The 25,729-nt window shown below is 38.1% G+C and overlaps 16 protein-coding genes across 16 annotated transcripts; 7 read left to right on the plus strand and 9 right to left on the minus strand.

The window, feature by feature from the left end:
• Positions 1 to 27: 27 nt before the first annotated feature.
• Positions 28 to 4,850, minus strand: WALSEDRAFT_59066 (hypothetical protein). Its single transcript, XM_006955809.1, has 3 exons — positions 2,069 to 4,850; positions 336 to 2,025; positions 28 to 290 (listed from the first exon to the last, which is right to left on the minus strand). Exons 1-3 carry the CDS (start codon positions 4,153 to 4,155, stop codon positions 51 to 53), a joined length of 4,017 nt encoding a protein of 1,338 aa, XP_006955871.1. The 5' UTR covers positions 4,156 to 4,850; the 3' UTR covers positions 28 to 50.
• An 8-nt stretch (positions 4,851 to 4,858) lies between these two features.
• WALSEDRAFT_59067 (cytoplasmic dynein light chain 2) lies at positions 4,859 to 6,184 on the plus strand. Its single transcript, XM_006955810.1, has 6 exons — positions 4,859 to 5,605; positions 5,654 to 5,705; positions 5,750 to 5,796; positions 5,843 to 5,973; positions 6,022 to 6,035; positions 6,082 to 6,184. Coding segments are annotated over exons 1-6 (300 nt in total). The 5' UTR covers positions 4,859 to 5,603; the 3' UTR covers positions 6,136 to 6,184.
• A 269-nt stretch (positions 6,185 to 6,453) lies between these two features.
• Ste20p (Pkinase-domain-containing protein) lies at positions 6,454 to 7,851 on the minus strand (the record flags this gene model as incomplete). Its single annotated transcript, XM_006955590.1, has 2 exons — positions 6,454 to 6,672; positions 6,724 to 7,851. 2 exons carry the CDS (start codon positions 7,849 to 7,851, stop codon positions 6,454 to 6,456), a joined length of 1,347 nt encoding a protein of 448 aa, XP_006955652.1.
• Positions 7,852 to 7,935: 84 nt separating this feature from the next.
• Positions 7,936 to 8,241, minus strand: WALSEDRAFT_9879 (PBD-domain-containing protein; the record flags this gene model as incomplete). Its single annotated transcript, XM_006955578.1, has 1 exon — positions 7,936 to 8,241. A coding segment is annotated over one exon (306 nt), but the record flags the coding sequence as incomplete, so codon positions are not given.
• A 747-nt stretch (positions 8,242 to 8,988) lies between these two features.
• On the minus strand, positions 8,989 to 10,228 carry WALSEDRAFT_30809 (DNA glycosylase; the record flags this gene model as incomplete). Its single annotated transcript, XM_006955811.1, has 8 exons — positions 10,025 to 10,228; positions 9,857 to 9,977; positions 9,779 to 9,812; positions 9,611 to 9,735; positions 9,261 to 9,568; positions 9,143 to 9,204; positions 9,070 to 9,090; positions 8,989 to 9,022 (listed from the first exon to the last, which is right to left on the minus strand). The coding sequence occupies exons 1-8, from the start codon at positions 10,213 to 10,215 to the stop codon at positions 8,991 to 8,993; spliced, it is 894 nt and encodes a 297-aa protein (XP_006955873.1). The 5' UTR covers positions 10,216 to 10,228.
• Positions 10,229 to 11,806: 1,578 nt separating this feature from the next.
• WALSEDRAFT_61874 (hypothetical protein) lies at positions 11,807 to 13,203 on the plus strand (the record flags this gene model as incomplete). The annotated part of the gene is made up of 3 exons (XM_006955812.1): positions 11,807 to 11,941; positions 11,995 to 12,312; positions 12,361 to 13,203. The coding sequence occupies 3 exons, from the start codon at positions 11,807 to 11,809 to the stop codon at positions 13,201 to 13,203; spliced, it is 1,296 nt and encodes a 431-aa protein (XP_006955874.1).
• Positions 12,254 to 14,233, minus strand: WALSEDRAFT_66911 (4'-phosphopantetheinyl transferase; the record flags this gene model as incomplete). Its single annotated transcript, XM_006955813.1, has 6 exons — positions 12,254 to 12,313; positions 12,365 to 13,642; positions 13,686 to 13,856; positions 13,905 to 14,011; positions 14,058 to 14,139; positions 14,186 to 14,233. 5 exons carry the CDS (start codon positions 14,231 to 14,233, stop codon positions 13,205 to 13,207), a joined length of 846 nt encoding a protein of 281 aa, XP_006955875.1. The 3' UTR covers positions 12,254 to 12,313; positions 12,365 to 13,204.
• A 37-nt stretch (positions 14,234 to 14,270) lies between these two features.
• WALSEDRAFT_55913 (hypothetical protein) lies at positions 14,271 to 16,147 on the plus strand (the record flags this gene model as incomplete). The annotated part of the gene is made up of 3 exons (XM_006955814.1): positions 14,271 to 14,381; positions 14,437 to 14,632; positions 14,682 to 16,147. The coding sequence occupies 3 exons, from the start codon at positions 14,271 to 14,273 to the stop codon at positions 16,067 to 16,069; spliced, it is 1,695 nt and encodes a 564-aa protein (XP_006955876.1). The 3' UTR covers positions 16,070 to 16,147.
• Positions 16,148 to 16,176: 29 nt separating this feature from the next.
• Positions 16,177 to 16,744, plus strand: WALSEDRAFT_30811 (60S ribosomal protein L33-A-like protein). Its single transcript, XM_006955815.1, has 5 exons — positions 16,177 to 16,198; positions 16,246 to 16,252; positions 16,298 to 16,421; positions 16,468 to 16,626; positions 16,677 to 16,744. Coding segments are annotated over exons 1-5 (315 nt in total). The 5' UTR covers positions 16,177 to 16,197; the 3' UTR covers positions 16,701 to 16,744.
• Positions 16,745 to 16,773: 29 nt separating this feature from the next.
• On the minus strand, positions 16,774 to 19,310 carry WALSEDRAFT_55915 (Zn-dependent exopeptidase). The gene is made up of 4 exons (XM_006955816.1): positions 19,101 to 19,310; positions 18,328 to 19,070; positions 16,836 to 18,277; positions 16,774 to 16,794 (listed from the first exon to the last, which is right to left on the minus strand). Exons 1-3 carry the CDS (start codon positions 19,234 to 19,236, stop codon positions 18,020 to 18,022), a joined length of 1,137 nt encoding a protein of 378 aa, XP_006955878.1. The 5' UTR covers positions 19,237 to 19,310; the 3' UTR covers positions 16,774 to 16,794; positions 16,836 to 18,019.
• Positions 16,774 to 21,455, plus strand: WALSEDRAFT_55914 (hypothetical protein). Its single transcript, XM_006955817.1, has 3 exons — positions 16,774 to 16,794; positions 16,836 to 18,446; positions 20,647 to 21,455. The coding sequence occupies exon 2, from the start codon at positions 17,020 to 17,022 to the stop codon at positions 17,962 to 17,964; it is 945 nt and encodes a 314-aa protein (XP_006955879.1). The 5' UTR covers positions 16,774 to 16,794; positions 16,836 to 17,019; the 3' UTR covers positions 17,965 to 18,446; positions 20,647 to 21,455.
• Positions 19,933 to 21,455, minus strand: WALSEDRAFT_66915 (Zn-dependent exopeptidase). The gene is made up of 2 exons (XM_006955818.1): positions 20,529 to 21,455; positions 19,933 to 20,478 (listed from the first exon to the last, which is right to left on the minus strand). The coding sequence occupies exons 1-2, from the start codon at positions 21,438 to 21,440 to the stop codon at positions 20,221 to 20,223; spliced, it is 1,170 nt and encodes a 389-aa protein (XP_006955880.1). The 5' UTR covers positions 21,441 to 21,455; the 3' UTR covers positions 19,933 to 20,220.
• An 88-nt stretch (positions 21,456 to 21,543) lies between these two features.
• On the plus strand, positions 21,544 to 22,633 carry WALSEDRAFT_26768 (hypothetical protein; the record flags this gene model as incomplete). The annotated part of the gene is made up of 3 exons (XM_006955819.1): positions 21,544 to 21,581; positions 21,650 to 21,864; positions 21,918 to 22,633. 3 exons carry the CDS (start codon positions 21,544 to 21,546, stop codon positions 22,631 to 22,633), a joined length of 969 nt encoding a protein of 322 aa, XP_006955881.1.
• WALSEDRAFT_66918 (allantoinase) lies at positions 21,969 to 25,279 on the minus strand (the record flags this gene model as incomplete). The annotated part of the gene is made up of 2 exons (XM_006955820.1): positions 21,969 to 24,667; positions 24,712 to 25,279. Coding segments are annotated over 2 exons (1,492 nt in total), but the record flags the coding sequence as incomplete, so codon positions are not given.
• On the minus strand, positions 22,781 to 23,542 carry WALSEDRAFT_61881 (alpha/beta hydrolase fold protein; the record flags this gene model as incomplete). The annotated part of the gene is made up of 1 exon (XM_006955821.1): positions 22,781 to 23,542. The coding sequence occupies one exon, from the start codon at positions 23,540 to 23,542 to the stop codon at positions 22,781 to 22,783; it is 762 nt and encodes a 253-aa protein (XP_006955883.1).
• Positions 25,280 to 25,381: 102 nt separating the features above from the next.
• On the plus strand, positions 25,382 to 25,724 carry WALSEDRAFT_61883 (hypothetical protein; the record flags this gene model as incomplete). Its single annotated transcript, XM_006955822.1, has 2 exons — positions 25,382 to 25,417; positions 25,464 to 25,724. The coding sequence occupies 2 exons, from the start codon at positions 25,382 to 25,384 to the stop codon at positions 25,722 to 25,724; spliced, it is 297 nt and encodes a 98-aa protein (XP_006955884.1).
• Positions 25,725 to 25,729: the final 5 nt, after the last annotated feature.

Consider the following 25,729-nt stretch of genomic DNA (forward strand, 5'->3'; position numbering starts at 1 on the left):
TACCCTACTAACTTATATTACAATTAACTACAAAATTAATTTAAAATAATTTATATTCCAGTCATCGCTGGCAACGTTGGTGCGTCTTCAATTACAAAACCTGTCGACGCAGGTGAACTTGGTGCTGACATCGTTCCTTGGATTTCATCATTTCGTATTGGTCCATTTATCGTTTGTAAATGCGGCAGACTTGGTCTACGCAAGACGTTTTGAGTAGGTACGTTCGACGTTGAACTTGAACGCGTTGGGAAGTATCTTTTATCAAATGGTGATGGTTGATGCTGCTGTTGCTAAAATCATTATTAGATGTCTATCTAATAGTCAGAAATACTCACAGTAAATTGTTGTTGATGCATTTGTTGTTGTTGTTGTTGTTGCTGATGCTGTTGTTGCTGCAACTGCTGTTGATGATGCATATGCTGCTGTTGTTGCATTTGTTGTTGATAACCTTGTTGTGGCATCGGTTGTGGCGACCACGAGCCCCGACGGACCTCTTGTATAGTCATAGCATTCAAATACCTTTGCTGCTGGAACTCTTGTTGTTGTTGAGCTTGCTGTTGATGCATATACGCCTGCTGTCTCATTAATTGCTGGTGGTGCTGAGACTGCTGCTGATACACTCCCCAACCATGCATACCATAGCCTTGGTTCTGTTGAACCGGACTTGGACTTGGACTAGGACTTGGCCTTGGACCTGGACTTGGGCTTGGTGAATGAGAAGGTACCGGAGGTGGTGAAGGCGAGCCTGTATAGAATTGTTGGAATGGGGCCTGTAGATGCTGTACATAATGCATTTGTTGTGCTTGTTGATGTTGCTGCATTTGAGCTGGTGAAGGTGTGCGCATAATCCGTTGTCCTTGTACTGGAGGTTGTAAAGCTGGCGAAGGTGATGAATAAGTCAATGAGTGAGGCGACTGTCTTGGTTTATCTAACATCTTCAATGGATCTTCATACGATGATTTGTCGAAGCTGCCAGTACTAGCCATTTTCTGTAACCTATTTTTCTTTGGCATAGGTGAGGAGCTTCGTGACTGCTGATTGGACTGCATGAGAGGCGAGCTACTACCACTTTTCGAAGATGTGCCAGCCGGTTGATTCACAATGTTGAGGAGTTGGTGTGCACTAGGTGTCGGCTGCGCTTGATTTACAGGAGATGGTTGAGTAGGAGCAGGAGCAGGAGATGTTGGCGATTCTACACGTCTTTTTTGAGGTGGTGTAGCCGGACGAGCTGTTTCAGTCATTACAGGTAATGATGCTGGTGGTTCGATCATAATCGACTCTCTCTTCTCCTGTTTCTTCCCATACTTCATTTGTCTCTCTTCTCGATGCTCAATTTGAGGATCACTTGGTCTTGGAATCTGATCTTCAAATGTTGTTATTGGTGAAACTGGAATGTCGTAATCTAATTCTACTGGTGAGCCAAGCACGTTAGGTGGAGAAGGTGACTTTGATAAGGTTGAAGCAGGCGCTACTCCTGGGTCCTGTGTATCTTCTGGAGAACCTGGTGATGATCTGGTGGATGAAGACATTGGAACCTCTTCAATGGCCTCCTTGAAGGTTGTTTGAGATGGCAAGACTGGCTCATTGGTATCTACCTCTATTTCATTTTCACTAATAAGTGATGAAAGGGTTTCTTCTGTCCATTCGTCATCACTAACATTAGCAATAGCAAGTGGATGCTTCTCCTCAATAACATCATCACTTGGCTCGTCATGTGGAAGAATCATATCCGATGATAAGCTCGGGGTCGGTGCTAACTCAGGTATTGAAGAATGTGTTGGCGAGTTTTGAGGAGTAGGTGAACCAGTTAGAAGGTTAGATGCTTCGAGATTTACAATATCATGCTTTTCCACATTTTCTGGATATGATTCCTGTGTGTGAACCTCTATCTGTTCATGTCTCTGTCTGGCTTCAACTTGTTGTTGATTTTGATGGTTCACTATAGATAAATACCAGAACATGAAGTTACTAATGAGAACTTGTTCATAAAGTGATCTACGTGGGTTGGCAAGCTTAAGATGACTCCTGTGATAATGTAAGCTGATTTCAAATAAGAAGGCTTCCTTACAGTCGATAAATAGCACGTTCAATTTGAATAGGATAACGATGATCGAAGTTGTTAACAGGCAATTCCTGAACTTGTTCTTCATTATTCTTCTTATCCTTTTTGCCCTTTACCTTGCTCTTCTTCTTTTCTTTGCTAGAAGACTGGCTGCTTATGGAAGATTTGCTTGACTTGAGACTACTACTGCTCTTCTTTTTTGATCCAAAGAGTGAACCAACAAATCCAATATGAGATGATTGAGCATTCTTAGCAGCTTCACGTGACTGAGCAGCAGCAATTTTCGCTGCTTCTTTACGTTCTTTTGCAGCCTCTTTATTACGAGCACGTTCTTGCTCTTTGTCTTTGGTGGCTTGCTTTGCAGCTTCTTTACTCAACTTTGATGATGCTGATGAATCAGACTTCTTCAATTTGAAGGAAGATTTCAACGATTTATCTTTATCTTTCTTCTCTGGACCCTTTTTTGGTTTCTCACCACGTTCTTTATTTCCTTTCTCTTCGGTTTCTCTCTTAAGCTGCTCTTTCTCTTCGCGTTCGATTTTGAGGTTTTCTTCCCTCTCTTCGCGTTCCAATCTTAACAATTCTTCTTTCTCTTCAAGCTCTAATCTAAGACGTTCTTCCTCTTCCTCTTGTTCTTCGCGCTCTTTATTGGCCTTCACTTCTTTCTCCTCTAAGTCTCGCTTAATGTTTGCCTCTTCTTCGCGATCTTTTTTGGACTTTTCTTCTTTCTCTTCAAGGTCCTTTTTCAACTTTACATCTTCCTCTTCGCGCTCTTTCTTGAGTCTTTCCTCTTCTTCGAGTTCTTTTCTCAGCATCTCGGCTTCATCTTCGAGCATTTTCTTAGTCATACGCTCATGCTCTTCGAGCTCTAGTCTGAGCTTTTCTTCTTTTTCTTCACGCTCTGCCTTGAGCTTATTTTCATTTTCCTCACGCTCGATGTTAAGCTTATACTCTTCCTCTTCACGCTCGGCCTTGAGCTTATTTTCATTTTCCTCACGCTCGATGTTAATCTTATACTCTTCTTCACGTTCAGAAATAAGCTTTTGTTCCTTTTCACGTTCAGTCCTAAGCTTGATCTCTTTTTCCTCGCGCTCGGCCTTGATCTTATTTTCTTTTTCTTCACGCTCGAGATTAAGCTTTTGTTCCTTTTCTTCGCGCTCAATTCTGAGTTTATGCTCTTTTTCTTCTTTCTCAGCCTTTATCTTCAGCTCCTTCTCTTCGCGTGCAGCTTTGAGCTTTTGTTCTTTCTCTTCGCGTGTAGCTTTAAGTTTTTGCTCTTTCTCTTCACGCTCCTTTTTGAGTCTCCCCTCTTTCTCCTCGCGCTCTCTCCTCAGTTTCTCTTCTTTCGAGTCTTTCTTGAGCTTTTCTTCTTTTTGCTTAACTTCGCGCTCTTTCTTCTCTTTCTCTTCGCGAAGTTTCTTTGCATCTTTCTTGCTCATTTCTCGCTCTTTCTTTTCCATTTCCTCGCGCTCTTTTTGTTCTCTCTTTTCACGCTCTTCACGCTCTTTTTTCTCAAGCTCCCGTTCTTTACGTTGCTTTTCTTCACGCTCTTTCTTTTCTTTCTCTTCACGTGCAGCTTTTAATTCACGTTCTCTCTTTTCATCACGCTCTTTTTTACCCTTCTCTTTGATTTCTCTCTCACGAGCTTTCATTTGAGCTTTAGCATCAGCTTTCTCTTTCTCTTTCTCCTCCATTTCACGCTTTTTTTCCTTCTCACGGATCATTCTCTCCTCACGTTCACGCTTTTCTTTCTCCTTCTCTTTCTCCTTCAATTCGATCTTCTCTCTAGCTTTAGCTTCTTTAGCCTCTTTGATCTTGTTTGTGCGGTCAAGTCTGGCTTTCTCTTTCTCTTTCAGCCAATTCCAACCTTTCCTCTTAGATGCAGAAGAAGCTGCCGAAGGTGTTGGTGAGGGTGTGTCACGAGATGGTAAATCCGCATGGATTATTGGAGGTTCAGGTGCCGGCCTTGAAGGTTCGAATAACTTGTGATCAACGTTATTAATACTACTAATGGTATTCAATTTCGTTATATTATTTATTGGTTTAGTAGCAGAAGGAAATTCTGGTATCAGTGAGCTAACAGATAAATCCATTGACAATTTGACTGTATTGGGAATTGGTTCAACATGATCACTTGGTATTGGTGTTGGAGGTTGAATTCTATTCTTTAAAGATTTAGTAATCAAAAAAGCATTTTCAACTTCTTCACTTGAGATTGTTTCATAACTCTCACCAGTTTCAATCGAACCTGATTTCTCTTCAGAAGTAGTTTCATTACAATCATCCTCTTGTGTAGTGTGGTCATCCTCAGATGAAGTAATTGAATTATCATTTTTGGAACTAGCTTTTGAAGGTGAGATTGTGGTATTAACAACTCTAAGTCTGTCTTTCTTTTGATTTGGTGATCCATGTATAGTTTGACTATCGTCGTCTTCTAATTGGATGTCATTCTCTTGTAAATCGTCGTTTTCGTGAATTACGTTATCTTCTTTACGTTCTAAATCGTGTTCAAAAGGATGGGAATGTTCTGAAGATGAAGGTGCAGATGAAATTGAACTGAATGAAGCACGCTCATCAGCTGTCGCGTAAGCATCGAAGATATCATTAGTGAGTGATGATAAAGGTCTATCATCATCTTTAATTGGTGAATCCAATATATTGGTATCGAATTTCAAGTCTAAACGAGGAGGTGATGAAATTGAAGGAGAATTAAGTGGAGAATTAAGCTTTTTGGGTTTATTTACAACTTGATTATCGATTGTCTTGAATTTATTATCAGCTGACGGTATCTTTGAGACGTGTTTAATTAGTTTATTAGGTTGTTTAGAAGATTTTGATAACTTGTCTCGAAAGGAAGAGTGACTTTTTTTAAGATGTTCGTCATTCATTTCCTTTGTTGTCTCTTCAGTGAGTGATTGGAGCTAAAAGAATAAGATAACTAGAAAGAAAACGCGGTATAAACTTACTAAATTCAGAGAGCTAGGTTTTGAAGAAGACACTGAAAGGATATCATTGTCGCCAACGCCATCATCCTCAGTTGGATTGTATTGTCTTGATAGCTTCGACTTTCTACGCGAGAGAGTTGAACCTAGTGAGCTATTAGATCTAATCCTAGATAGATTAGTTGCATGTTGCTGAGGAGGTGAATTTGAATGCACGAATTGAGTATATTCATTCTGTGATATCTCTGGATGAGCGGATGCCGGAACCCACTAATAATAAGAGATGGTGAGTTTATAATGGAGATGCCATATAACAAGGACCCACGTATTGATTTAGTATGTTATCATTTTGTATATCTTGATCTGTTGGCGGTAAATCTGGGTCTATAGCAGTACGTTGTCCTTGTGACAGCGACCGCCTCCGTAGAGCTTTCAAAATAGAAACTTGATGATTTACATCAGCTAATGATAAGTTAGTCTAATATTTTTATGTTAATCTCTATATATTCTCACAATCGTTCATAATTTCACTGGAATGTGTTGGACGTTAGCTGGTAAGGCATTTCTAACTATCAGACAATCAAGACAGAAATTAGAAAATGTAAATTTAAAATTACAGCGCTTTAATTATAGTAATTTATTATTACAGGACTGGTAATAGCGCAGACGACAAGCCAAAGATTCCAAAAGCTGTTATCAAAGTACGTTCTTAGCTTTATCAATACACGGTTTGACAGTTTAATAGAATGTGGATATGTCCCAGGAGTTACAACAATCTGCTATTGACATCACGTATCTTTATTTTATCTATTTGTCTACTATGCTCACCTCTTGACAGCTCAAACGCATTGGAGAAGTACACAGTAGAGAAAGACATAGCGAGCTTCATAAAGAAAGAATTTGATAGAGTTCATGGCGCTACTTGGCACGTCGTCGTTGGTAAATCCTTTGGATCATTCGTTACGCACGGTGAGTAAATATTCATTCCAATCCTACGTGTATTCATACCAATAAAAGAGACTAATCATTTCGTAAGCGGATGCTTTTTTATTCATAACTCACTAAACTTAACTTTAGATTTACTTCTACATGGGTACATCCATGGCATTCTTAATCTTCAAATCGGGTTGATTTGATATTAGATATACAAATACATATTAATTCTTATTATCATTCTAAACAATGTCGATTAAAGCTTTGTTTGCTTTTACTTCTTGCTTCTTGCTTCCCATTTATCTTTATCTTCTCAAACATCAATGGAAGAAAATATATTGAACAATAACAATAAATATAAGAAAATAAATGTCAATTTTGTAAATAAAAACGTAAATGAGCAAAACGTAAAACGTGTTTTGGTATGTAGCTTGTCCTAAGTGCAAGCCAGTGTTCAAAAAGTACAGCTGTGATTAAATCTTGAAAGAAAGGAATTGATATAATGTCCGATAAAGATTACTTCTTTGATTGTTCCCTTGCGGCTTTAATTAATGGTCCAAGCGTTCTTAATGGTTCAGCTAAAGACAAGAATGGATGTCTAAGCATATCAACTGCGTTCAGCCTCCTTTCACAATCAACTTCTAAACAACGTGCTAAGAAATCTCTAAATACCGGCGATAAATTCTCTGGACTTTGTATTTTTGGTGTTCCGTTCGTAGCAATTAAGTATAGTGCCTAGTAAATTTATGTTAATATTCAGTCAAGAAACTAAGACATTTGACTCACTCTAAGTGGATTTTCATTCAAGTATGGTGGTTCACCTTCAACCATTTCAATGGCAAGAATACCAAGTGACCAAACATCAACTTTACTTCCATACTCTTTACGTGTAACGACTTCAGGTGCCATCCAATATGGTGTACCGACCATCGTTGTTCTCTTAGCATACATAGCGTTTTCACCAATTCTTGCGCAGAATCCAAAGTCTGTTAATTTTACATCACCTTGCATCGATAACAATATGTTATCAGATTTTATATCTCTATGAATAACTCCATGATCATGCAAGTGTCTTAAACCTTCCAATATTTCTCTTGAAACTGCTGCAATTTGTCCTTCTGTCATAATATTACAAGTAACGACATCAGTTAATGAACCACCTTCCATGTATTCCATTACTACCCATAAATCACCTTTGAAGAGGAAACTGTCAATGAAGTTCACGATATTAACATGTCTAGATGATTTCATAACTATAATTTCATTGATAATTAAATCTTTCTTCGGTTGTTGTTCTAAATTCATTTGTTTAATTGCAACTGATAAATTGGTTCCTGTTTGATAAGCGGTATAAACTCCACCACTTGCACCTTGACCAATCTTTACCAGATTCTTGTACAACTTTGTTGGATCAGCGTCTGTACAAATTGATTGTAATTTGAGAATAATTTCTGCTTCTGATTGCTGTTTTGAAACATTGTTATTCTCTCTTCTACGTGGAACAGGTCCAGGACCTTGTTGTGGAGATTGTTGCTGTGGTGGTTGTGATTGTGGTTGGAGTGATGGTGGTATTTGTGGTATAACTTTGTTATTTTTAGAGGCTGCTCTAGCAAGTGCTGCAGAAGCAGCAGATGGTTGCTTAGCTAATTGAACTTGAGGGTTATGAATTGGTGGTGGAGCGCGATTATATGAATTTGGAGTCGCAATACTACTAGAAGGACCAGCTGGTTTGGATTGTTGCGATTGTTGCGATTTGGCTCTTTCAAGGGTACGTGATGCTGACGTTGGGTTAGGAGGAATACGATGTGAAACTGATCTATCTAATTGAGGTGGAGGTGCAGGTCTAGGTGGAGGTGGTGCAGGTCTAGGAGCCTCTCCTCTAACTGACCCAGGGTTTGAAATGCTCTTCTTCATCGGTGGTGGTGGTGGAGCTGCACGTGGATTACCATATCTAGCTGGTGGACCTGGTGGTGGTGGTGCAGGTCTAGCAGTAAATGATTTCTCGACAGGACCAGTTGGCTGACCATTTGCAACGCCACCCATTTTCTTCCAAACCTGAGAATCCTCAGCACCAAGCTGAGCTTTTTGTGCATCTTGATAGAAAGCAACAATATCCATAACAGCTTGAGGATTAGCTTCTTGATCTTGTTTTGAAATACCTGAATCTTGCAACAATTGTTGCCATTCTTTTGGTAAACCGGTGAATTCACCTGTATCGGAGTTGAAACCAACGTGTGTTAGATGTACTGGATCATATGGCGTAGAAATTTCTGGCTTCTTTTGTAATTGAAGTAAATCAGAAAGGGAAGAAGCAAAGCCAGAGAAGACACCACGCTTTTTATCCTTATCAAATCCATCCCTAGGTTTTATATTACCTGCGACTGTAGCAGAACGTTGCAAGATAGGAGGTCTAGGAGGAGAAATTGGTGGTGTACCGCTGTCATCATCATCATTATGAAAACTATTATCTAAAGGCATTGGGCTGCTAGATTGGTGCACTAATGGTGGCGGTGGAAGCGTGCTATTAGACTTTTGAGACTTTACTGTTTGTTGATCGTTATCGTCGTTGGATGAACGTGGAGAAGGATTGATGGATGTCGAAGGCGTGAGACTAGAACTGGACTGGAAGGTAGAGAATGATGTAGACAATGGCGGTCCCAGATCGATATCTTTGAGAGTGTGTGTATTTGAGGCATTTGAGGATGCCTGTGAAGGAGGTGCGGGAGCCGTGCGTTTTGGTCTATATTCGCCAAAGTGGGATTCCAAATTGATATTTCTCAAATCAATTGAAGGGTGTATAGATCTGCGCTGGTTTGCTGGAAGTATCGGCGACGATATCTGCTGCGAACCGACGTATTCGTGAGGATGTTTGATGGACGGCCGCTGTTGTGATTTCTTAGCGGACCTTTTTTGTCTTAGTAAACTCCAGGCTTTTTCTTTCTACTCACATTTATTTGTTTTTGATCTCGTCTCTATCTAAGAAGTTAATCAAGAAAGAAGTTGAAATCGATCTAAAATTTTATTTAATCATTTATTTATTATTACAATATCGTTTACTCTTTATCGCCTTTTATTATCCACATATCTACTCTTCCGTTAATACGTGGGTGCATATTTGCCTTCACCACTCACAATAAACACCGATACTGCGATCTAAAAAAATATACGCGTGAATATACGCGTGAATGGTCTAATGTACACTCACATGGTCTCCAATTAGCCGTTAAAGCTTCACACTCTTTAGCTGTCAAGTAAATATTTCCCTTCCTATGGCACGAATAAATATTAGTTAGTCTGTCAGTTGACATCTTGGTATAACGCACTTTAAACGCTTCTTTAAACGCTCCCTTAGTACACTTTCCTTTAGACCGATTTCTAGGGCCTCTTTCGGTAGAGGTACCGCCTTAACAGCTCCGTTCGAATCTAGACTTGTAACTGATTGTTGAGCTGATCTGATGTCGTCATTTTGATTTATCATTTCATTCTGTTTTTCGTCAGATACATCAATATGACCGTGATTCTTCGCTGCTTTTAGCTCATGGCCAAGCCAAAATTTGACTAAACCTAGCTGAACTCCAAGGTCCGCTGGCGGTAGTATATCAACACGCCTAAGCATGAATATACTCAGCATCTATATTGTAAACGAATGTAATGACGCGTTATCAAGACTTACATGCACTGTCCAAGGTCCTATACCCCGGATATTTGTAAGCATTTCCATGAGCTCCTCATCAGATGCTTCAATTAACTTTCTTGGTGTGATTTCACCCCTCACGAAAGCTTGTGCTAAGCCAACAGCTGTATTCTGTTATAAAATGCCAGATACCCTCTAATAACTCACCATATTCTCCCTTTCTAACAGAGAACCCTATTTCCTGGACGGTTTTAATTTTCATCTGGAGTGGAATCGCAAACCCACCCTCAACCTAGAAACCTCTGTATTAGCAACTTGTTCTGGAGTTGGAAACTCCTCTGGATCATCTTTCTCCCTTTTCTCAGGCAAATGTGGGTAGAAATAACGTATAAACTTGTAACAAACACTATGCAATAATGTCAGATTGATGACATCTGTCAACGGGTATCTCACGCTTTTGATGCTTTGTATGATATCTGTTGAGCAAGAATTGATTCACAAATAACTCTAAATGGGTTGATAGGCTTGTCTAAACCTTGTTCGAATGGTTTGCAAGGCACAGCGTCAAAGATTGAAGACCATCGATAATCTTGATGAATGTAATGTTTCTTTATTTCATTCAAGTTCCAATTCGTTGATGGCATTATTTCATTTGGATTATCTGGATTTATTGGGTGATCAAGCTTCGGTAACTTAATAGACTCGGTAGATATCAAATCATCTACCTTTCTTTTACTTGCATTCTTCTCGACTGATTCTTCTTGATAATCACTATTTGACATGATGGTGTAATGAGAGATATGACGTTGGTATATTCGATCAGAGATTACTTTAAACAATATACTAAATAATAAACAAGCTGCTAAAGTGCGTTGAGCTATAACGTAAAAATCTTATTTGTACAACATTCAATTTGCGAAATACAATCTGTATCTATATTTGTCAATTATTCATTCGGTTTGGTATCTTTATTTTGATTGCTACTACTATCGTTATCATTTTGCGAATTTCGTTCATTTTCAGCGACCCCTGTGTTTGTCAGTATAATAATAACATAAAAGAAGTAAACAAACAAGTTCGTAATATCTGAGCTAATGAACTAAGCTGTTGAGGATTTAAACTACCAAAGTTAACGACGAGTTGTACCATATTCCTATCTTCTAAAACGCCATGTAAAACGCAAGCTGGTTGATCGCCAGGCTGGACATTCGCGATTGGAATTGGTGTGATACCTAATGACATCAATTGACCAAGTCTCGTGTATGGTAGTGTTAAAGGGATTTGAGCGTTGTTTGCTGAATTGCTTGTAGCCGATGTTGATCTAGTCGATGTGGCTGCACCTTTCAGTTCCCTCAGTTGTTGCGATAATCGGACGTTATCCTCTTTCATAGTGCTGTTTACCTGACGCAAGATGAAATTTGATTGTGATTTAGATTCAAGATCAACTCTTCTAGATTTGTTAAACCTTTCATATAAGTTTCGCCGCCGTCTGTAGAAATCTAAAACTTTGTCATCGCTAAAAATGTGATCTGTTGATAAATCTAAATCAGCATCTGGATGTTGATAAACGTGATAGGGCAGTAGTCTATCAAGTACATCATTATAACTGCTGAATGGCGTATTATAATCAGGTTCGAGTACTTTAGTATGATCACTTTCAAGCAAAGAACGAGCGCTGTGATGTTAAATTAGTAATAAAATAACATAAAAAAGCGATACTGACTTATGGTTAGATGTAAATGACTCTAAATAATCATTGAGATATCTACCAGCTATTTTGTATCTAGTGTCTGGATCATAGTCAAGCTTCTGTTCAGATTCTATTGCATTCTCTATATCTTTATTGATTAGCTCAGAAGTCGCTAAAATAGATAGCGCGTCGATGGATAGGTTGCTCCAGATTTGGTCACCAGCGCTCATTTTTGATTTGAGTGAAAAGAAGCCTCGGCTGAAATCTTCTCTTTTCAAAAATCAACGACGAAGTGTAAGTAAACGAAAGGCGAATAAATAGAGTCTTTATAGGATGAAATTATATATTTATTTAGATGACGAGTCATATTCACTAGTACGACTTTAGCTTTAGTTGACTTCTCTTCTTGAGTTATTTGAGAAGAGTCTGATGCTTTCTCTAAATGCGTACTCAGTTTGATGATACTTTTGGCCCTGATATAGTACTCTACTTATTCGCCTTCATATTTGGAGAAAATCTTCTAACTTTTTCCCTTTAGTCTCAAAATGAGCGTGTACGATTCAGACGATTCAGAATTCAGCGACTATGAGAGCAACGTTCACTTGGGTTTACCTGACGGTGGTCCAATATCCGATTTAGATGACAGAACGATTGAAATTTCAAGAATTGGTGGTCAGCCTGTACGCCCTTCTTTTTGTAAATTGATTATGTATATTAATTACAACCTATTCAGTCTTTCCCCCGTTTGAGAAATCTACCAAGTACATCTAGCAACTTATGTAAGGTTTGCAACAACAACATGGAACTTCTTTTGCAGATTTTTGCACCATATCCTGATTCTGTCAACGATAGAGTTCTCTTTTTCTTCGCATGCTCTAGGGCTTCCTGTCAGAAGAAGGATGGTAGCGTTAGAGCGTTTAGGTGTCTCTCTAGGAATGAAAAGTGGGCTAGAAAGCTTGCAAAATTAAAACAAAGGGATCAAGAGAAGAAGAAAAAGCAAGCTGAGGAAGACAAAAAAGCTAAAGAGCAAGCAACAACTAACCCATTCACCGTAAGTAACTTTACTGGATGTTTCAAACACCTGTAACGAATTTAACAGGCCGGTAAAAGCAATCCATTTAGTCAAACTACAGGTGCTTTTGGTGCAGATGATTCAGACAGTGAAAGTGAAGAAGAACAACCTCGGTTTAAGAAGATAATAGAATCTGATAGCGAGGAAAGCAGCGAAGACGAAGATGAAGGATTAGAAGCAGAATTAGCTAAATTAGAGATATCAGATGGTGGTGTAGCACCAACTAAACAATACTGGCCAGAACAACCAAGTTATGCTACTCAATATATCGCAACCACACCGGAAGTCATTCCAAAGCCATCAAAAGATAGTAAAGTAAAAATAGAAGATGTAAAACAAACACTTCAAGGTGCGGGTGGTAATTCTGAGCTTGAAGAGTTCGAAAAGAGCATGGGTAATGGCATGGATGAGGCATTTGAGCATTTCATCAAACACGTAAATTACGAACCTCAACAGTGTATACGTTATGAGTTAGGAGGTACACCACTTGCTTATACTAACAAGGATGGTGTTTATAAGAAACTCTTCGGTGGTGCGAACGAAGCAAGCGTAGCTAATTACGATACTGCAAAATTACCAAGATGTGAAACCTGTGGTAGCAAACGTGTATTTGAATGTCAAATTACACCAAACATTATCAACTTATGTAACAATACAACACAGAACAACAACCTCAGTGAAGAGGAACGTAAGAAGGAACTTGAAGAGGCTTTAGCTGGTAAATCCAAAGGCTCAACAAAGGCAGATATGGAATGGGGAACGATTATGTTGTTCGTTTGTGAAAATGATTGCTGTTTAGAGTCAGGTAGTCAGAGTAAAGAAGCGAGGGAACAATGGATAGAGGAATTAGCTTATGTACAATGGGAGTAACTTATATTTTATTTATAGATAATACATCTTTAACTAGATCATCGACTTTTAGTATATCAAGCCAATCAGTTTGTGAATGATGCTCATATTGTTCTCGACTACCATCTCTGAGTGAAACTGCAATCAAATGGCCATCTAGTTGACCTTGATAGAAGTCCCATCTGTTGAGAACACCTTCTGTAACATATCCCAAATGTAAAACTCTATCATCAACTTTCAGTCCAGATATGCGTGCAGAGGCAACTTCTACTTTCTGTTCAGAGCTTGCATTTGAATTATCGTAAGGGAATTCATATGCTACTCGACTGAAATCAAACCCTAAACCGAAACCTAGTGCCTTCGTGTATGCTTCTTTCAGTGTCCATAAGGATAACAACCTTCTAAGTTTTGATTCGTGATCAGGCATAGCGTTGAGGTTCACGCTTTCGCTTTTATGCATCTATTAAGTTCTAGTGAGAGCATGGTAGTCAGGAATGACTCACTTGTGTCTCAAATGCTTCATAGAATTCCTCATGAGTTGTGTTTCTTGGTAAAGCTAGTCTTGTAATGTCAACACCGATGCGTGAATTAGGAGAGCACGTATACCCGATCAAAACATAATCACCATCATGTGAGACGTTATAATCTGATACTGGGATATTTTCTGGTGACGTCTATGAAGAATGATATTAGTGCTGTTTTGATTGGATGTTCATACCTACATAGAAAGGTCTATTCTCTGGTGTTGCGCCAAATTCAATTGATTTCCAATCAACGTTGAAGTGTTTTGTAAGGATGTACCTCGGGAGGAGTCTACCAATGATACTCCCTAATAGTTGTTAGTAATATGATTAAGATGTTACACGCTAATTTACTCTTTGCATCGTCTCTAAACCTGTAAGCTTTCGTACGCTCTATTGAAGCCAGATCGAGTGTTGACAGGAGTGCATTAAAGAGCTTATACGTGATTTAGATAGCTTATTTAAAGACCTTTATTACTGACTTCATCATTAGGATTCCAATCGGCTATTTTAACAGCGATTACCCTCATCGTTTTATCAAAACCGCCCTTTCTATTTAACAGCGATATGACAGAACCTTCGAGGGAAATATTATCAAATAGCGCGGCATTAAACTCTTTAAAGAGACCACAGTTGAATAGATTATGCAAACGATTTGGCGTTAACGCTAAAGGAAAGGTAGGCTATGGCTATCGCGACAAACATTCATTATATTTACGCGTCATTTTATTAGAACAGCGAACTAATTGAAAGATTAGAAAGCTTGGCTAGTTCAATATCTAAAGAGCAGCTTGATGACTATGCAGGCGCACCTGAGGAATCACCAGTTAAGAAAGCCAGAACTACAGAGCCATGGGAGTTAATTGAAGGCGTTAGTCAATCAGAGGATATCGACTTTAATCCACCATCCCCTTCAAAGCAATCAAGTTGTGAGTATGCTTACCTTGTGACGCGTTTATTTATTGAAATCACGTTAAGATAACTCAAGTACGCAATCTAAATCAATTATGCGGAGTATAGGCTCATCTATCAAGTCAAAATTGAAGGAATTCAGTCCATCTAAGCAGAGCACTGTTAGTCCATCCAAATATCAAGATGTTGTCGTCGAAATGAAGCAAGATGATAGCAGTGGTGACGAGTCGGAAGATGAGCAATCACAGTCTTGGAATGTTGTACCAGGTGAATGTCAGCCAACTAGGTTGTCAACAGCCGCGTCGATTCATGAAGATACTATTGTGGATGATACCGTCAAATTGGTTGGAAATGAACGTGAACCTTCGCCATCACCTTCTTTCGTTAACAGACCAAGTCTGCCTTCACAAGAAAGCAACACACCAAACAAGATATACCCACCATTACCACAATTCGTGTTTGGTCAATCTAGTGTTTCAAATGCAGGCTTCACTAATGTTATGGAAGAACTCAATAAGAGACTCCCTTCAGCTGAGATAAAGCCAGAGATCAAAGAACAGTTTGAAAATGCAAACACTCGTAAGAGTGCATCGGAATTGGGTCTCAAGAGTGGAACTAATTTGAAGATAAAAAGGAAATTCGACGATGCACATAAAAATGAATTTGATAAGATGGACAGTATCGCGAATCACTATTCGGCTAGGCCAAAGATATCTCCAAGAAAAACAACTTCTGTTGAATCGCCAAGGAAAGTGAACGCTAGACCATCAAGCGGTGAAACCAGCCAACCTAACAAGAGAATACGCGTTGCAGCACCAACACAAGAAGAACGTGAACGTCGTGATGATGTCAAGCGTAGACTTGAGTTGTCTAGACAAAAAAGGAGGTCTAGTATGGCGGCTAACGCGAGGGGTATACCTACAGCCAGACCAAGTGTGGGTAGAGCGAGTGTAAAGCCACCAACCAGGATCGGTAGTGCTAGTCGTGCTGCTGGTTTGATAAAAAATGTTGGAAAGAAGTTGTTCGGAGGTAGTGCGAATGAGAGCGAGAAAACAACTAATGCAGAGCCATCAACTAGCAGTACGACTGATCAGAAGCAACCAAAGAGGGTGGTTAGGAAGCTGAAAAAGCCACAAGAGGTGTCTACTAGAACGACGTCACTGACGAAACCGGCACCATTTAAGTTCGCAACGGAGAAGCCTAAGCCGGTAGTTGCTGGTCCAAGTAAAGCAGCAGCTGAACCATCTGCTCAAGCAACCGAAGCTCAGCAGAGAGCAGCCGAGAGAGTGAAAATGGCCAGACTGAAGGAGAGTAATAAAGGAGGTAAATCTATGACGCCGAGAAGAAAGACGAATGTTGGTTCAAAAAGACCGTCGAATGCAGAGCAAGTTTCAAAGGCCAGGTTGTCACAATCGCCAATCAAGCGGAGGCAAACGAGAGAGAGAGCGGAGTGAATAGTGAGAATATATTGTAGACACTAAGAGAATATATGGATGTAACTTTATTTTGATTTTTAAAATTCTCTTGTTATGATGTTTCCTGACTACAATTCTTCTTTTCTTGACCAAATCAAATCGTTGCAAGTGAGTAATTTAAAATAAAAAGAGAGAAGTTACTAATAAATCTATAGTGACTCGGTAGGTTTTATAGCAAATTTCAATATGTTATACTCACTCTATCAGCCTCTACGCCCGTGGTCGTGTACTCTCACACCAAAGAGGAAAGCGTATTACGCACCCAAAGACCTCATTAATCCAAATTGAGGGTGCACAAAAGATCGAGGATGCCAAGTTCTACCTCGGTAAGGTGAGTGAACTGCCTACCTTACTTGGATTATCTAACAGTAACCAAGAGAATTGCATACGTATACAAGGGTAAGAAGGCTGTAAATGGTTCAAAGGTCCGTGTTATTTGGGGAAAGTGCACTCGTACCCACGGTAACTCTGGTGCTGTACGTGCAAAGTTTGCATCAAACCTTCCACCACGTACATTCGGTGCTTCATGTCGCATCGTGAGTTAATTAATCTAAAATTATTGTACTTTATCTAACAAACTACTCAGATGCTCTACCCATCAAGTATTTAAATTTTTTTTAAATTGTAAATGTTTGATGAACGACGAGTATTCGGCTTTCTAATAATAAATGTCAACAGTCTGGAAATTAAGTTTAGATGATTATATTGTGAGTTTTTGTGATGTTTTTTTATGTAAATATGAATGAATTATTTAGAAAAAATATCCATCCGTTGATTCTACGTTAATTGGTTTAATTTATAATGAATATAATTCAGATTTAGATGAAATATTAGAAAACCTTTCAATTAAAGATACAAACGATGAGTGGATAGTCGTAGACTCATTAATATCCAATTTATATAAACAATTAAACGTTGAATACTCCGAGATGAATAACTATTTAGTTGCAATATTAGAGTCACATAGTAGCTTAACATTATCAGAAGCTATATACAATTATTTGGAAACCTTTGATCACACTCTAGATGATAATTCATTGGAGTTATTATTAGCATTAACAGGAAGTCAACAGCTAGACAAATGCCGGCTAATTTTAAAAGCTTGCAACAACAGAGTACAAGATGCAGAAGACGTACTATCCACTTTATCAAACGTGGAATCCTCCGAAGTATCTGTGCAGCAGCCAACTTATCAGCAACAACAACAACAAAGGAAACAGCGGCAGAAGGTGAACACCAACTGGGTCAAAGTCAATAAAAAGCTCAATAATAGTAATAATAATAAGAAACCTATATACCCACACTTACCACAGGTTGGTCTGCGCACTTCACATTTAAACACAACTACCCATCAATCTACATCAACTGAGATTGAAACCGAAGACTTCTGTCGTCAAAAGGAGCAAGAGTATAGAGATAAAAAGCAACTAGCTCTGAATGAAGCCAGTAGAATATTCAAAGCTTCCAAATCTTGGAAGGTTAACGCAGGTGGTCAAGCTTCTCTGATGAAATCTCAAGAAGCTGCCACATTCGGTGAATTAGCAGATGAATGGGCAATCAAAGCGGCCAAAGCTTACACGAATTCGCGATCTTCAAACTCTCAAAACGATAAAATTGATTTACATTACTTAACTGCAAAAGAAGCTTTAGCGGTTGCCCACGATTGCGTACATAGATGGTGGTCGAAGAGGCCCATACTTAACAAAGAAGTCACAAAACTTAATCAATTAACTTTCATTACTGGTGTCGGTTTGCACTCGACTGGTAAACAACCTGTATTATTCCCACAAATCGCAAGGATGCTGGAAAACGATGGTTGGAAAATCGACCGTCAGCCTAGCAGTGGTTGTATTGTTGTAAAAGGTCGAGCTTAATTGGGCAGAATAGTTAATCACCGCGTTTAATCATTATTTAATCATTATTTAATCATTACAATTCGTCCTTTTCATGCTTAGTATGTTCACCTGCAACTTTCAACTTTCCAGTTAGAAGCCCTTCGACCAATTCAACATACATATCAACTCCGTCTAATAGTTCCTGCTTATAGATATGTTCATCTAATTTGTGAGCACTTCCACTCGAGCCACAACCGATCAATATCTTCTTAACTGTTGGTTGCTTCCATGCGAATAGATCCGTACCGACTGGCATTGTTTGGCTTGGTCTCCAGTTTTCTATAGTGTCAAGCTTCATAAAGTTATTCAATTTGTATTCTTGTTCAAGCAGGATAGACTTACGGTAACAGGATCATGAGAATCATCCACCAAGATTAAATCAATCCATTCTGATTCCAATCCTGATTCCTTAAGTGCTTTCCAAGTTTCTTCTGAGGGTACTGAGGTTCTAACGTTTACGTATGCAGTCGCTTCATCTGGTACCTTATTCACAGCTGTACCACCTTTAATTTTAGTTACCGCCGTTGTTGTATCACCTAATATTTTATCCTGTGGTAAAGCCACACTCTCGAGTTTCAAAATAGCTTCAGAAAGTTTCTCAATCGCATTTACACCCCAATGCGGTGAAGAAGAGTGCGCAGCTAAACCTTTAGCTCTGATCTCAAAGCCCATATTGCCTTTATGAGAGCTAATTTGAAATAATTCAGTTGGTTCACCTGCAATAACATATTCTAAATTCTGTGGTAGTATCTCTTGAGCAGAAGTTGCGCCATCATAGAGACCTTCTTCGCCCAGATCATATAAAAAGCCAACCTTTTTAACAATTTCCTGATTCTTCTTTCTCAATTCTTCGACTGCAATAATTTGTGCAGCGATTTGACCTTTGGCGTCATTTGCACCACGTCCATAGATCAATTCACGACCTTGGTCGTCTACAGCTTCTTTGTATTCAAAATACGGTGGTAGGACATCTATATGTGAATTTAATAAGATCTTAACATCTTCTGGATTATCGAGGTATGCGAATAAATTTTGTCTCCTTATTGATCTATCGACGTTTGGATTGATAACATCTTGTAATTCAACTTTTCATCCAATCTGTTTTAAATAATTACTTAAGAAATCAACAGCCAAGGTTTCATTTCTGGTGATTGAAGGTCTGATAATTAAGTCTTTGTGTAAACTGAACAATTCCTTGTTAGCTAAAGCTACACCAATTGCAACTGCAAGAGTTGAAACAAATTTCAACATGATTTAATATTAGATGATGAACTATTCAAACCATGAAACATATATAATGGATTACGTATGACATCATCTCATCCACCAAAACTAGATTACTTCATCTTTCTTGAGAATTATTGCGACCTTGGTTTATAGATGATGACAAGAATGTCAGTAAATCAGACAACTTTTTAGAAAACCCAGAAGCAAAATCCTTTGAGTGAAGTAAAGGTAGTGAAGAATTTCATCAAATTTAGTCGCTATCGTGCCTTTTCACGTATTTATTAAGCAGATCTAACTTAAGCTATTTCGTAGATCTAGAAAACACATCCAAGGATAAAATTGATGCTAAAACAGACTCTCACGGTTGTTGCTTTGTTGAAAGAAAGAAAAGAAAAGACATTTACGAAATCTCGAGAAGATGTAAATAGCTTAAGGAGTAGTATCATTCTGAAATCACATCGAGGAGTTCCTAGATTTACTTCTGCGTGAAATTAAACGCTAACTAGGTTAAAATTAATTAAACAATTCAACCGCGTCCATCTATACTTCTTATAGCGTGAAGATTCAGATGAGCTGCGTAATATGTTTTTATGATTTGCGTCCCCTCGATTGCTCTCGGTCACGCCGAACTACCGGTGTATCTTGAGTACGTTGTCAGTTGAGGTATGAACTTGTAAATAATAATAATAAGAAAGCTTACAACCTCACGTGCCTCAAATTAAACCACTTCGTCCACACACAAACATCACATCAATCTGCACATCAACTGCGATGGTTTCTGAACAACCTACTAGTCAAAAGGAGCAACTAGCTTAGGATGGAACTAGTCGAGCGTTTAGTGCTTCAAAAGTTTTGGGTGGTTTACACAATTGGTAAACAACATGTCTTATTCCCACAAATTGCCAGAATGTTTGAAACTGATAGTTAAATCGATCAGCAGCCTAGCAAAGATTATCACTGTAAAACTAGCGCTTAATTTGGAAAATAATCAATCATCGTATTCAGTCATTACAACTCGTCCTTTTCATGTTTAGTATGTCCACCTGCAACTTTCAATTTTCCGGTTAGAAGCCCTTCGACCAATTCGACATACATGTCAACACCATCTAACAACTCCTGCTTATAGATATGCTCATCTAATTTGTGAGCACTTGCAACTGAGCCACAACCAATCAATATTTTCTTGACGGTCGGATGCTTCCATGCGAATAAATCTGTACCGAATGGCATTGTTTGGCTTGATCTCCAGTTCTCTATCGTGTCAAGCTTCATAAAGTCATTCAGTTTCCATTGTCCTTCGAGCATAATGAACTTACGATAACAGGATCATGAGGATCATCCACTAAGACTAAATCGATCCATTCCGATTCTAATCCTGATCCTTTAATCGCTTTCCAAGTTTCTTCTGATGGTACTGAGGTTCTAACGTTTACGTATGCAGTCGCTTCATCTGGTACCTTATTCATAGCTGTACCTCCACTGATTTTAGTTACTGCCATTGTTGTATCACCCAATAATTTGTCCTTCGGCAAAGTCACGCTTTCAAGTTTCAAAATAGCTTCAGAAAGTTTCTCAATCGCATTTACACCCCAATGTGGGGAAGAAGAGTGTGCAGCTAAACCTTTAGCTCTAATCTCGAAGCCCATATTGCCTTTGTGACCAGTAATTTGAACTAATTCAGTTGGTTCACCTACGATAACATATTCTAAATTCTTTGGAAGTATCTCTTGAGCGAAAGTTGCACCATCAAAGATACCTTCTTCACCTGGATCATATAAAACACCAACATGTTTGACGATTTCTGGATTCTTCTTTCGCAATTCTTCGACTGCAATAACTTGTGCAGCGATCTGACCTTTGGCGTCATTTGCACCACGTCCATAGATCAATTCACGACCTTGGTCATCTACAGTTTCTTTGTATTCAACATAAGGTGGAACAACGTCAGTGTGTGAATTCAATAAGATCTTAACATCTTCTGGTTTGTTGAGGTATGCGAATATATTTTGTCTCTTTATTGAGCTATCGATGTTTGGATTGATAACGTCTTGTAATTCAACTTTCCATCCATTCTGCTCTAAATAATTACTTAAGAAATCAACAGCCAGGGTTTCATTTCTGGTGATTGAAGGTCTGATAATTAAGTCTTTGTGTAAACTGAACAACTCCTTGTTAGCTAAAGCTACACCAATTGCAACTGCAAAAGTTAAAATAAATTTCAACTTCATTTATCAGATGATGATTGATTCAAATGATGGAATATGCGATCATCATCTAATACACCAAAATTAGATTTAAATGATAAAAAAATAATTCTGCCTTACTCCAATAATGATTTTAATAAGATACAAGGATCTGCTAATCAATCCGTTTGTGTTATATGTACAATAAATACAAGTCAATACATTTGTCCAAATTGCAATATACCTTATTGTAGTTTAAATTGCTTCAAAAGTGAAGTACATTCAGATTGTAATCAGAATTTTACAAATAATCAACTTAAGGATGAATTGTCTATCAATAATCAATCAAACTTACTTGAAAAGAAGAAAGCATTGGATTTACTTAAAAAGTTTAATGAGGAGAATGATATTGATGAATTTAATGAAATAGATGATGATACTATGCAACGACTTGCTTCACTTGATCTTGGTCAGTCTATATTTTTCATTATCTGTTACACAATTATGTTGACAATCTTTCAGAAAGTTCAGATCCTAGTACAATATTGAATGCACTTAGTAAAGAAGAGAGAGACCAATTTGAGAATTTAACGAATCCTTCAAATTCTGCTACTTTAACTAGATTACTTCATCTTTATCAACAATCTTTTCATCCGTGGTATATAGATGATGATAACAACAGTGAAAATGAATCAGATGACCTATTAGATAAACCAGAAGCAAAATCCTTTGATTTACATCCAGGCGGCGAAATACTCTCATCAAATTTAGTTGCTATCATGTTCTCTTACGCATTCATTTTGCGAAGGTTCGGATTACGCTATTTATCAGATTTAGAAAACACATCTAGGGATATAAGGGATGCTAAAGGAGAACTATCACGGTTGTTACCTTTTTTGAAAGAAAAGAGAAGTAATTTCGCCTACGTTAATCCTCGAGAAGCTGTACATAGCATATGGAGTCGTATACCTCCTGAAATCCGTACTAAGGAGTTCTTAGATCTACTTCTCGATGATACGAAGTGTCTTCTCAAACCATTAAAACCAGTTCATGAAGAATCTGATCGTGTTATTTCGACTCAATGTCTTTTTGATATTCTACAAGTATTTGGAGAAGCTAAGACTCCATTTACGACCAAACTGACTTTTTATCTCACAAGATGTCACAATATGACTGCATATTTGAAGAAACTGAACTTCAATATAGATATAGACAGACATGAAAATCCAGACAACTAATTCACAGAACAGGCCTGCCTGCCGGTTCACAGGTTTTCTGTTTACATGTTCTTAATGGTCGCTATTTGTAAACGCAAGGAAAGTAAGATTCAAGTGTTTCAGCTCATGAAATACTAAAAGTTATCATTAATTGTAAGCTATTTATAATCAAAAACAAAACTGTAAATGTTCTTTGATAAGAGAAGTGACTTCATCTGCTTGAGGGAAATGATTTACGCCATTCAGTACTTCAAGCTTAGCATTAGGAATGAGCTCTTTTAATTCTGTAGCAAATGGATCCAAGCGACTAACGATATCTTTGTCGCCATGAATAATCAAAACGGGAACACTAATTGTAGAATATTCTTTTTTACCCGGATTGTAGTTAATAAGTGCTTTTGCATTACCTTTAAAACCGTGTAATGGCCATTTTGAAGCTTCCACTGCAATTTCTTCGTTTAGTCCAAAGTTTTTGAAGAATCTATAACTTGCGGATGGACCTGAAACACCTTCTACTAACGCTTTTTCAGTTACACCAGCTTTAACGAATTGGTTGCCGTAAGCATTTCCAGCGGTATAGACGATACCAGCTACCATATCAGGATGCGCTAATGTAAAAGCAGTACCGATAGCTGATCCAATTGAGTGGGTAACAAGAACTACCGGTCCGTTGACCTTGGCATCATCAAGAACAGATTTTAAATCTTCTGCATGCTGTTCAATACTGTATGAGTCTGGAGATTCGGGTTTACTTGAACGACCGTATCCTCGGTTGTCGTGTTCGATACAGCGATAATCAAGAAGTTCCTTTGTTTGGTTATGCCATATATCGGCAATCCCCATAAATCCAGAAACAAAAACTAATACCGGACCGGCACCTTTATCTTCATAGTAAATTTCGCAATTGTCTTTTGTAGTTGCCCAAGCCATGGCAGTTAAAAAAGGTAGCAATATGATGACATAAGTCAATAAAAGTCGATAGAAAAATAAGTTATCTTACAATCGATTCCACGGGATTTACTGTTTACAAACATCTATCTTAGAATAAGTGGTATAAATCGTTCATTTATAATATAAAAACTTTACATAAGCCGTGTATTAGTAAGTTCATCAAAATTTTAGTAGTATAAATTAAACAACAATTCCCCTATGTTTCGAAGGTTCTAATACACCCCCTTGATATCTATCATATGCTTTAACACCTCTAAGGTAGGTTCTTGATAAGCGACCTTTAAATTCTTCTCCAACATATGGTGAAATTTGGTTCTTGTAGAGTAAATCTTGTTCTTGCAAAACATGTGTTGAGTTTGGTTCAAAGATTGCAAAATCTGCATCATAACCTTTTTGGATGAGACCTTTACGATCACCTAATCCAGCGAGAGTAGCAGGTTTGTGTGATAAGAATTCGACTAATTCACCCAAGGAGAGGTTGTTTTCACAAGTGTCTTCAGAAATCTTCTTGTGGAGTGCAGGTAATCCTAAACCTAATGAGGCAATACCACCCCAACCATTCAAGAAATCACCTTCTTCAAGGTTTTTGGTGAGCGCATCTGCAGGTGAGTGATCTGAAGTGATTAAATCAATATCACCATCTTTTATAGCTTTCCATAATAATTTGTTGTTTTCACTGTCACGGATTGGTGGTGCACATTTGTGTTTAACTGAGCCATCTGGTATATCCTCACTGTTGAAATACAAGTAATGGTAGCAGGTTTCAACAGTTAATCTCAGACCGTCAGCTCTTGCTTGTCTAATCAATGGTAAAGCTTCAGCAGTTGAGAGGTGAACGATATGAACATTAATTAATGGATATTTCTTCATGAGTTTTATGAGAGTTTTGATTGCATCTAATTCATAAGCAACTGGGTGTGTCAGAAGGTAAGTCTCATATTGACGACTGTCTTTTCCAGCAAGGTCTTTCTTGATTTGCTTGTCAATCTTTTTTGAGTTGCTCTCTGCATGGAAGAGCATGGTGACGTTGTGACCTTTGTTTGCACTCTTTGATAACTCTTTGAATGATTTTTCGATATCTTTTGGAGAAACTGATTTGAATTCCTGCTGATTGTCAGCTTAATTATAATCTGGTATATTCAACTCACATCTACACCACTATTAATCATGAAACTCTTGAAACCTTTAACACCATCTTGTTTGAGAAGTTTTGATAATTCTTTAGTGTTTCCAGGTACACTACCAGCCCAGAAAGCCAAATCAGTGTGTATATTACCAAGAGCAGCAGATTTCTTTTCATCTAAACCCTTTACTGAAGTTGTAGGTGGAATAGAATTCAAAGGCATATCGACTAAAGTTGTTACACCACCAGCAAGGGCAGCTTTAGTTGCACTATCGAAAGTTTCCCATTCAGATCTTCCAGGGTCATTAATATGTACGTGTGTATCAACTAAACCAGGAAGTAACAATTGTGAGCTACCATAGTGGATTGATTTACCGACTTTCTTATCCTTACGAATACCACCAAAAACATCTAGAATCTTACCAGTTTTCTTATTTATTTGTATAGTAGCAGGTTGAAATTCGTATGAAGTGGATAATAAAGCTTTATCTGCGGTGATAGTGAAAACATCAGAGCCAAGGAGGTACTTCAATAGAAGTGTTGTAAGTACAGCAGCTAATGCTGCAAATGTGTACAAATTTCTTTCTTGCATTAAAAATGCTGGTATTTATGATGATGGTTTTAGAAAACAACCACGAACGATAAGGTAAATACAATAAAATGTAAAATCAACTTTTAACAATCAATCTTATAGAATGTCAGCAAATGCTAAAGGAGACGTTATCTCAGAGGTAGGTTTCTGGTTGGAGTGATATAATGTGTTTATACCTCAATTAGTACGTAGATGGTGGATCATTTTCAAGGAATAAATTAGTCAATAGTAGAGAACATCTATTCGGATCTTTAGATGAAACGAAACCTGGTATTTTGCCAGAGAAGTTCCCTAAACCTACATTAAGTGCTGCAGAACTGAAAGCGTTAAACAAAGAAGATATAAAAACTATCATAGATGCTACAGGATACAGCGAATCAACCGCACAATCAAAATTAAACCAATTCAAATCAACAAAAGCTGTTGTATCAGATTTCATAAATTAATTGTT

Source organism: Wallemia mellicola, assembly GCF_000263375.1.
Source record: "Wallemia mellicola CBS 633.66 unplaced genomic scaffold WALSEscaffold_1, whole genome shotgun sequence".
Taxonomy (NCBI): domain Eukaryota; kingdom Fungi; phylum Basidiomycota; class Wallemiomycetes; order Wallemiales; family Wallemiaceae; genus Wallemia; species Wallemia mellicola.

Bases quoted from the DNA above. Each gene is read 5' to 3' on its own strand.
- WALSEDRAFT_66915 (XM_006955818.1), bottom strand. From the start codon at position 21,440: ATGAAGTTGAAATTTATTTTAACTTTTGCAGTTGCAATTGGTGTAGCT. The intron at 20,479-20,528 runs GTAAGTTCATTA...GACTTTATGAAG, and splicing joins ATCCTCATGATCCTGTTATC to CTTGACACGATAGAGAACTG.
- WALSEDRAFT_59067 (XM_006955810.1), top strand. The intron at 5,706-5,749 runs GTACGTTCTTAG...ACAGTTTAATAG, and splicing joins TTCCAAAAGCTGTTATCAAA to AATGTGGATATGTCCCAGGA. The intron at 5,797-5,842 runs GTATCTTTATTT...ACCTCTTGACAG, and splicing joins CAATCTGCTATTGACATCAC to CTCAAACGCATTGGAGAAGT.
- WALSEDRAFT_55915 (XM_006955816.1), bottom strand. From the start codon at position 19,236: ATGTTGAAATTTGTTTCAACTCTTGCAGTTGCAATTGGTGTAGCTTTA. The intron at 19,071-19,100 runs GTAATTATTTAA...TTGGATGAAAAG, and splicing joins CTTGGCTGTTGATTTCTTAA to TTGAATTACAAGATGTTATC. The intron at 18,278-18,327 runs GTAAGTCTATCC...AACTTTATGAAG, and splicing joins ATTCTCATGATCCTGTTACC to CTTGACACTATAGAAAACTG.
- WALSEDRAFT_55914 (XM_006955817.1), top strand. From the start codon at position 17,020: ATGAATAACTATTTAGTTGCAATATTAGAGTCACATAGTAGCTTAACA.
- WALSEDRAFT_59066 (XM_006955809.1), bottom strand. From the start codon at position 4,155: ATGGATTTATCTGTTAGCTCACTGATACCAGAATTTCCTTCTGCTACT. The intron at 2,026-2,068 runs GTAAGGAAGCCT...ACATTATCACAG, and splicing joins GAACGTGCTATTTATCGACT to GAGTCATCTTAAGCTTGCCA. The intron at 291-335 runs GTGAGTATTTCT...TAATGATTTTAG, and splicing joins TGCATCAACAACAATTTACT to CAACAGCAGCATCAACCATC.
- WALSEDRAFT_30811 (XM_006955815.1), top strand. The intron at 16,422-16,467 runs GTGAGTGAACTG...ACAGTAACCAAG, and splicing joins CCAAGTTCTACCTCGGTAAG to AGAATTGCATACGTATACAA. The intron at 16,627-16,676 runs GTGAGTTAATTA...CAAACTACTCAG, and splicing joins TCGGTGCTTCATGTCGCATC to ATGCTCTACCCATCAAGTAT.